This window comes from Lithobates pipiens, unplaced genomic scaffold, assembly GCF_037356315.1.
Source record: "Lithobates pipiens isolate NorthernLeopardFrog02 unplaced genomic scaffold, aLitPip1_a1.2 Scaffold_16, whole genome shotgun sequence".
NCBI lineage: Eukaryota > Metazoa > Chordata > Amphibia > Anura > Ranidae > Lithobates > Lithobates pipiens.
In genome coordinates this window covers 123,640,640-123,650,633 of record NW_027507748.1, presented here as the reverse complement: position 1 = coordinate 123,650,633, position 9,994 = coordinate 123,640,640, and the positions used below count along the sequence as shown (strand labels likewise).

At 43.8% G+C, this 9,994-nt stretch overlaps 1 protein-coding gene across 1 annotated transcript in view; it reads left to right on the top strand.

Annotated features, from left to right (window-relative positions):
* Positions 1–255: 255 nt before the first annotated feature.
* Positions 256–9,994, top strand: part of TRAF4 (TNF receptor associated factor 4) — a 54,628-nt gene continuing 44,889 nt past the window's right edge. The window contains exon 1 of the mRNA XM_077480405.1: positions 256–629. Within this exon, the coding sequence (XP_077336531.1) occupies positions 487–629 (143 nt within the window). The 5' untranslated portion in view covers positions 256–486. The remainder of the gene's footprint in view (positions 630–9,994) is intronic.

The following is a 9,994-nucleotide window of genomic DNA, read 5'->3' as shown; positions in this document are numbered from 1 at the left end:
CCTTCTATGGTGACATTCTCCTCCTATAGATCCAGGTGGCATTCTCCTCCTATAATGACATTCTCCTCCTGTAGTGACATTCTCCTTCTATGGTGACATTCTCCTCCTATAGGTCCAGGTGAAATTCTCCTCCTTTAATGACATTCTCCTCCTGTAGTGACATTCCTCCCCCGTGTCAGTCCCCTCCATTGTGCTGTCTCCTGTCTGTGTTGTAGGTACACATGTCGGAGGAGGGCGGCGCTGTTGCGGTTCTCTCCTCCCCGGCTGTACATAGGAGGGGCTCAGGCAGTCTCATCTACCTTGCTGGCGGAGCAGACAGATCCAGTGTCCGCACAGACAGGCGGCGGTGAGCGGAGTGAGTGCCGGGATCTGTCCCCGCTGTGTCCTGTGTATGATCCGGGGAGCCGGCCTCCTCCCCATACATGTCCCTGGATTGCGGTGACATAGGCGACCTTGGCCGTACCGTGCGATCCCCTCCCAGACACCATGCCGGGCTATGACTACAAGTTCCTGGAGAAGCTCCGCCGCAAGTTCCAGTGTCCGCTGTGCGGGAAGGCGATGAGGGAGCCGGTCCAGGTCTCCACCTGTGGCCACCGCTTCTGTGACACCTGTCTACAAGAGTTCCTCAGGTAAGAGCAGCCTAGGGGGGACAGGTCCTCCTCATTGGACCCCCTGGACACTGCCTGTACACTGCCATCTCACCAGCTTTTCTTAAAGAGGCACCCAACCACTTCCAAGCCACCATCTTTAAATATCACGCGTGTGCGCAGTTTTCGAGTCATGTCTGCACATATATGGGGGATATTCCGCTGGTTTGGGGCATGTAAGCTCCTATAGAGACCAGCATCATTTGCGCACATGCGTGAAATCGCATGGCCAGACTTGCCGCAGGTCCCTAATTCTTGGCCAGTGCCAGGTCCACTCAGGAGCCTATCACACTGGAGGTCTGATATGACTATCCCAGATAAGGCATTGGTCCTTTACATCATTCTCACCTAGGCAAGGAAGCATTGAGCTGCATGAACAGGTACAGGGAGGTCCGAAAACAAAGAACGGAGAGGGGAATGTTCTTCCAGTGGGTGGAGGTCCACTTTAAAATGATATCTCTAAGGGCCCAGGGGTCTCAAACTGGTGGCCCTCCAGCTGTTGCAAAACTACAAGTCCAATGAGGCATTGCAAGGCTGACAGCTACAAGTATGACTCCCACAGGCAAAGGCATGCTGGGACTTGTAGTTTTGCAACAGCTGAAGGGGCACCAGTTTGAGACCCCTGAAACCCAAGGGGAAAAAAAATGTAATCTATTGCAGCTTACCCGTCCACAGATGTGCTGGTTATATTCGTTTTATTTTTTTTTCCAGGCTGGGTTCACACATATGTGAATTAGATGTGGCTTTCCCAGCATCGGATTCACATGACAGGTGAATGTGACCGGCTCTCAATAGAGATGGTTCACACACAGCTTCGGGGCAGCCACGGTCTGCATTCAAAAAGGGTCCTGTGCGTCTTTGGGTCCAATTTCAGATGCAACTTCAGGCAAAAATTTGTATCTGAACCAGTGAACAGGGACACATCAGACCTCAGGCACATTTGTGTGAATCCAGTCTCAGACTTTGTTCCTCCTTTTTTATTTTTCACCTGCTGATCCTGCCAGTAACACACTTCCTGTCCTCAGGTGACAAAGCTAACTCCACCACACTGAACCCATGGAGCGTTGTCACCCTAGGCTGCTCCCTTGACCTCCAAACATCTCCCTGTCTACTTATTTCCAGGACTTGGAGGGGAGGTGTTCTGTCACCACCAATACAAAACCAGGGGGAGCATTGAGATTTGAGTTCAATGCATGGGAAGGCTGATGAGTTCTGGCAGGATCTAAATGTGCTTGCAGAAAATATTTTGGCCATGTAAAAAAAAAAAAAAAATATGCAACCGCCAATTCTAAGGACCTGTAAACTGCGTTTTTTTGGTATTGGATGTAGATATCGGTTAATCAGAATGTCTTTTGCAACTGATTTGTGGACTCAAAACAAACCTGGAGGGTTTCCTCAATGCTGCTACTGGCTTTAAATGTTGTGTATAGTGAATGTAAATATTGTGTACAGTGAATGCAAATGTAGCATCTATTGGATGTAAATAGTGTGTGTATAGAGAATGTAAATGTGGAAGCCTTTCTGTGCTCCCTCCTTCCTCCCCTGGAGCTCTCTCGGCTCCCGAAGCTGCTCTACTGGTTGTGGTTGAATGTCACCTCCAGTACAAGGAAGAGATGTGAATGGAGTGGACGCTCTCATTGTTTTGCATTGTTGTTGGTTGTCAACAAACAGAAGGCAGAAAAGTGAACGTGAAGCAGAGGAGACTGTGCATTAGGTGGGGGGGATAGGTGTGATGAAGCTGTTAGAGGAATCATGTCTACAACAAGGGGCTGTGTATGTCCTTCAACTTAATCCTTTGTTCAGATCCCTTCTGCCTCTTCCAGTCTGGAGGATTTGCAGTGTCCTCAGCTTGTAAAACTGCCAAAAACCTCATCTGGGTTGCTAGGACCGATTTCCCCAACGTATACCGGCTCTGTCTGACATCAACACGCAGCCTAGATGGCAGTCTGCGGGGATTTGCTCTGCTTGGCTGTGTGAAGCTCTTGTGCTTTCAGTGTATTCCATGGAAACGTTGTTCATGATCCTTTAATTTGGGAAACGGGAACAAATGTTTCTTTATGTGGAAGGTGCTACATGTAGCGATAATGAATATCTTGTGCAAAAAAGTGCTTTGCTGTCAGATTCCAGTATACCAAATGATGAAATGTTCATTGCTGTTGGTAACTTGCTGGTGCTCTGTGTCTTAAGTGAACCCAGTAAGGCCCCATACACACTGGCATTGACAAACCTGTGTTTACTAAATAAAAAAAAAAAATAATAATAATAATAATAATAATAATAAAATATATATATATATTATAATATATATTTTCTGTGCATGTCTAAACGCATGTTTGAGTACGTACATATAAACACAGGAGAACTTGATCTAGGAAACATTAGGGATCATGCACACAGCCATGAAAAAGCAGACCTTCTTAATATTGCGCTCTTCATTTATAAAAAAAATTTTTTTTGTGTGTGTTCTTTACAGATCTGAACGCAGTTCTGTTTTCTATATGTAAAGATGTATAAACTTGATTCAGATGTGGTCAGTAGTTTACACATGTAGGGCTCATTCACACGGGCAAATGCATATTTTCTGCATTCCAGATGAGTTTCTCCATTTGGGTTTTGTGATGTAATTTGGATGCAATCCAGTGCTTTTTTTTTATTTATTACTTTTTTTTTCTTTTTTTTTTTTTTTTCTTTTAAATTGAGGAAATACAATTCTTCTAGAGGCTTTATGCATGTATGCGGATACGTCTTTCCACGTGGAATATCTGCAGATATGTATGGCTCTAGGCACAGCTGTGTCCTACTTTTTTTTTTTTTTTTTTTTTTTTTTTTTTTTTTTTGTGCACTTTCTAAATGCTGTGCACATTTTAATTTTTAGACACAGCTTGTGTATGTGTGTGTCACCTTTTGATTCCTATAGTGCTGAGTTTAGAACTGTACAAAACTACACTGGGTTTTAGACACCTGTGTGAATAAGCCCTTAAACCCATGTACATGCATATGCACACTCTAAGGCCATTCACGCATCAATACACAAGCACTTTACATACTATTTAGTGTGTGTCTTTACTGTGGATCTTTCTGCCATGTGACCGGTACTTTCATTACGGACTAGTACGTGCAAAGTTTGTTCATACATCCCAGATAATTTCTCCCATGTTTTTAAATAACCTAAGTGCAGGGAGTACAGTGTGAATGTAGGTGCTACAGGTAGTGGTGACTGGCATTCAATTTTAGTTTGGCTGCTCTGGGTAACTTGCTACTGCTCTGTACCTTACATGAACCCAGTAACATGCTCTGAGATGGGAAATGCCATCTCCAGCATGAAGCGGTATGCAAAGACATGTGGTGTTCTCAACAACTGAAATGAAATTACAACGATGTATCCTGTGCATAATGCATGGTCTGTCTCATGGGGTTTGGTTATCTGAATAGCAATCAAGTGTCATATATTTAGTACATTTGGCAAAGGGTCCTTCTACAACAGCGGCCTCCAAACTGTGGCCTGGATCTAGCCATTGGCTTGCTTTTTATTACTTGGGGCAATATTTCATCGTCTGACACCGGCGATGGGGCACAGTTCCTGCCCGTGACACTGGTGATGGGGGCATAGTTGGTACATTTGGCAAAAGGTCCTTCTACAACAGTGGTCTCCAAACTGCAGCCCAGGGTCCGGATGTAGCCTTATGCTTGCTTTGATCCAGCCCTTGGGGCAATATTTCATCCTCTGACAACAGCACAGTTCCTCCCAGTGACACCAGCAACGGGGCACGGTTACTCCCCAGTGAAGGGGCATGGTTACTCCCAATGATGCCAGCAATGGGGCATTGTTTACTCCCACCGATGCAGGGACATTTTTTATTTCCAATGGCCACAGTCTGCCCCCCCCCCCCCCCCCTTCATTCTCAAAGACAGTAAACTGGCCCTTTGTTTACAAAGTTTGGAGACCCCTGTACTACAACACCAAACCCTTCATGGAAAAGTGAAGTAGCCAGTCAGATGTCCCTTTTTTATTGGCTGTATTTGGTTGTACGTTCAGTATCATGATTGCAGTTTGTCACTCTCGTTCAGTGTTTTCCACCGACTCTTTCTCTAAGACACACCTTGTTTTATTGAGATGTTATCGAAACGCCTTCCAGCGACGTATGATCTTTCTATTTTTAGAAGGCTATGTGCAGTCACATACCTGCGCAAGTTTGTGACTTATTATTTATTTATTTTAAAAGAAAAGAATAAAGCATACCTGTTTATTATCAGTAAAGGAGTCTGTCGTTTGCAGGTCAGAAAGTAGCAGAGCTCGTAGCTCCCCGTGAATGGATTTGCTAAGTAGCCGCTACATCCAGCGTGTACAGGTGAAGGGTCAATTTGATTTACAAGTTTATTTGCCACTGAAAGTAAACAGCTAAATACACACAATAGGCAATTAGTAGAATTGTTGCCTGAGCAGGAGGTAGTGCCTGGGGGATGGAAGGCCTCACTTTTCTTTGGAGTTTTATCTGAGGACTCATGGTTGGATTTAAAGGTTTGTTTGTGTGTGTGTGTGTGTATATACAGTAAGGGCTGATGATTCCTCACATCACAGAGCTTCTGAAGTTGATGCTGTGTTCTGGGTTGTTTTAATGTTATTCCAAATTTTTTTTTCTAGGCTGTCATATAGTGGAACCACCCTTGCACAATCTCCTCATGGAAATTAGGGAGGAGTGCACATGTTTCTGCTTGCATGGTTGCTGTTACAATCGCTGACAGGCTTAAATATGTGGTGGCTGGACTCTGATCCAAGTGGCCTAAGGCCATGTCCCAATTGCAGGAGTTCCAGGTTTAGAGCAAAAGTACCTGAATGCATATAGCTCTAAATACGAGTATCGCTCACAACAGCATACAAGTGAATAATTTCTCAGGAGTACCCCTGAGGAAGTCGCGTGACACTGTGACAACACGCATAGGTCGGAGCCAGGATGTAGGAACAGGAAACAGGAGGGTTTATATGTAGCAATTCTACTGTAGTGCACCAGACTCATGCACAAACAAATCTGAGTTTTATATCTTTGTTGTAATAAATAGTTATTAGATTTAAAGCGACATGTAGTTTTAGTTTTTTACGCTATGGTACCTTTTTTACATTCTATCTTTAATGGGTTACCATGGTGGAGAGGCGGTTGTATACCTAAAAAGATTTCCTGTCCCATCTCTATTTATATCCAAGCAAGTCCAAAGACCCACAAACCAACCTTGTCTGACCTTTTTAACTAAAGGGGTCCTATCCTTCTGGTGAGTAGGAAATCTTAATTGGACACTTTGGGTGTAATCTGCCTTATGTTGATGTTGTTATGATTTGGCAATAGATCACTGAAGAGTTTATGGACTTTTGAAGGACTGTTCTTATTCTATTGTATTCACAATTTACTGAGCACGGTGCACTTTGAAAATGTTTATTAAGTTGAACATTTTCTTCTTTTCACATTTGTTGATTGTTTACAGTTTGTTTTATAGCACTTTATCACTAGTGCCCCCTACCACTGTGTGCAATCACTCAAGATTGTGCTGTCTATACTTCAAGAGGAGCAGCTGTAATGTATTCTTTTGCACACTTAGTATATAGTGTGAGGTTTTCATACATTATTGTAAGTATATGCCAGTCCTTGGGCAAAAACCAGTATAGTGTATGGGCATTTTGTAAGATACAAAATTCTATCTTTTTGTTTACATTTGCACAATGCCACCGACCTACTGTATACCAGCCCCTTATGTCTATGGGGGGGCTGTATGCAGCACCTGGGCTCTCCGGGTGGGGGGAATGCACTGGAATTTATAATGTCCGGGTGCCTGTGTGCAAGAGGCCCTATTCACAATGTGCATTTACCTACATTTAGGCACACTCGGTGTAGCTATATTTAAAGGAAAGTGAAATCTGATCACAGGAGAACTTTGATCTGGGAAGTGTAAAGTGTGTTGTGCATTTATATAAAACCAAGCACAGGAGGTGTGTGTGTGAATGTAGCCTAAGTGTGTGGAAATATAATAAACATTTCTATTGAGGAAATGATCTGCAGTAGCTGGGAACAGTTCAGGTTCCTCCATGCGGTGTGCCAGTCTGTCCTATTATCGTTTTCTTTGCTGAACACTCATTGCAGCCACCAGAGGGAACTTGGGAAACTTGTCAGCGTTCAAGGTGATATCACACAGCGATAATTCTTACAGGCTGTCAATTGTGTGTTGTTTAGATTTGATGGAAAATACTTGTTTGATGCAAAGACTATTTCAACTAGAAGGGAGTCTTAGGAGCCGTGTACTCGAGAGGTTGGCGATAGGACTCTGCTGTGCAGTGCACTCGCTCTCATGTCAAGTGGTCAGCACAATCAGCTGTTGCTGACTTTTTAAATATCCCTCACAGGGATATATTTTTTTTTTTTTTTTTTTTGTAAGAACTGCATTAGGTAGTAACTTAAGGCTGAAACAGACCAGTCCTGCAGGTTCGGCCTATTCTTTAAAAACACCTGAATGTAAATGAAAGAGGAAGTTGCAGCTGCTTTTCTTTGTATCTTTTGTATTGCTTTCTGTGACCCTAATCCAGGACTGGACAAATGAACCAGGCGGTCGATCCACCTACAACATCATACTGATCTCTTTAGCATGACTTCCCATTCTGTATATGCTGTCCTGGAACATGTAGGCAGAAAAGAAGTCTGACTTGCCTGATCTGCATACTATTGTCAGAGACCCAAGAAGCAAATGGCTAGATTTATCCCCCGTGGAAGGTCAGCGATGACAGCTTCCATATATTTACTTACGCTGGCCATACATGATACAATTTGTTTTTTTTGGTAAAGATGAACTATGTAGATGAGGGATGTCTGTAGATATGATGCCCGTTGACCAAAGTTGAATAATGCTCTTGCTGGAGGTGTAGGCCATTTACAAACCTCATGAACAGCAACAACGCTATTCTCCTGTGCACTGGTGTGATGGTGCAGATCAGTAAAGAACTTTAGAATCACAGGTGGATATTACTGCAAAGTCGTGCTGCCCTCCTGGGAGTAGTAGGTTGCTGGTTGTCAGAATGCAATGGGGGGATTTACTAAAATTGGAGCACTCAGAATAATGGTAGCCAATTGGCTTCTCACTTCAGCTTGTTCAATAAAACTTGGAAGCTGATTGTTTTCGGTGCAGAGCTGCACCTGATTTTGCACACTTTAGTTTTAGTCCCCCCAACTCTATATCAAGCCAAGAATAATAGTACAGTCTTTGGCCAGATTTATAAAAAATAATGTCCCAAGTCTGTTTGTATTTTTTTTATTGCTTTCTGTGTCCTTTGTTGAGATTTCCCATCACTTCCTACCTCAACAATGGAGTTGACCTGGACAGGAAGCCATGGGAGCTTTCCCTAACAAACCGAAATGCAATTTTTAAAGCCGGACATAGATGGCTCGCAATCAATCTGTGGTTGGCCCTACAATTGCCACCTAGCTCAACAAGTCATTTTAAAACTTGACTGGCCTTGTGGAAAATTGACCAGACAGCGATTACATTTGATCATGCAGTCACTGTATTCAGGCAGCCATAGGTGCTGCAGCTGCTCAATACTACAGCCGGAAATGGATATTCCATGTTCCTTAAAGAGGGAGTCCACTGGAAAAAAAATTCTTAAAAGCCAGCAGCTATAAATACTACAGCTGCTGACTTTTAATAAATGGACACTTACCTGTCCCAGGGTCCAGCAATGTTGGCAGCCGAGGCCGAGCGATCGCTCGGCTGCTGCTGCCGCCGCCATTCTCGATGAGGGAATTGGGAAGTGAAGCTTTGCGGCTTCACTTCCCTGTTCCCTACTGCTCATGCGCGAGTCACGCAGTGCAATGGGAATGGTCCGCGCTGTCTCTGGGACCCGTGTGTGTCCCAGCAGACAGCGCGCCGGGACAGGAAGAAGCATAGACTCCCGTGGCAGTCTATGCCCGGAAGTGGGTGCAAATACCTGTCTTAGATGGGTATCTGCACCCCCCTCCCCCCTGAAAGGTGCCAAATGTGACAGCAGAGGGGGGGAGGGTTCTGATGAGCGGAAGTTCCACTTTAGGGTGGAGCCCCGCTTTAAGTTAAACTTCAAAGTTCCCTCTGAATAATTGGCTAGATCAGACAACAATCCTGTACCGTGTATAGATTCTTCTAATGGATCATCAAAATTAACATTAAGCCTTTACCAATGTAATGTGAAATGTTCAGTAGTTTGTGATGATATCATTTATTACAACACACGTGAGTGATTTAAAATCCCAGTTTTGCTGGAGGGGGAGCTTTACATTCTTGACTCTGCATGAGATTATTAATAAAGCTGAGCGGAGAGATTATGAATGTTTAATGCATTGTGCAGCTCATATGTGGTTTTCCGAGTTTGGCTCTTACTGTACTTGCAGAAGGTTCTTGTTATTACGGCTTGTTCTGCTCAAGTTATGCGAAACAGTTCAACCTGAGCAAATATTTACACATTTTAACAGCCTTTTTTTTTTCATCCCAGAGCGTCCTTCTCCGTGTGCTTCGTGTAAGCAGATCCCCTGTATCTAGGCAGCCTGGAAACTTTCGGATGACTTTTGATGCCTAATTAACACCATTTTGTCGCAAGCAAATTTTTGAAGGCAGACCTTCAAATGGAAGATGTGTAGTAGCTTGACCGCAGTAGCATGTTCTGGGGATCTTGCGTTGTCCCTTCTGATCAAATTCCACATCACCTTTCACAATTTTTAGATTAGACATGTTTCAATTTGATTATGCAATCTATGTCACTATGGAGAGTAAAGGCCCAAGGCCCAGGGCCCTGCTGGGTACCGAACCATGAAAGCTGTGCTGGCCAAGAACCGAAACAGGACTGAGCATGCATTGGTATAGACAAGTGGTCTCCAAACTGCAACCCTTTGCCTAGCTTTATCCGTTCAAAGTGAAGTTATACATTTATTTTATATGGGCCTGTGTACAGTGCAGCAGTATGCATTATGTGATTAACTACCGTTGCATTAAGACATCCCATTGAAATCAGTGGGCTTCCAGGACACCAACATGTTCCAAAAAATCAGACATGATTGCACTATAAAAACCGCTCATGTTGCTTCTGATATTACCACATCTACCTCAATGGAGTATTTGTGTAGGTCAGGGATCCTCAAACTACGGCCCTGCAGCTGTTTCGAAACTACACATCCCATGAGGCATTGTAAAACTCTGACATTCATAGACATGACTGGGCATGATGGGAATTGTAGTTCCTGAACAACTGGCGGGCCGTAGTTTGAAGACCCATGGTGTAGGTCCTTTGATGAGCACACTGGCCACATCTCTAAAATCTATAATTTACTGACTTCCAAGTCCAG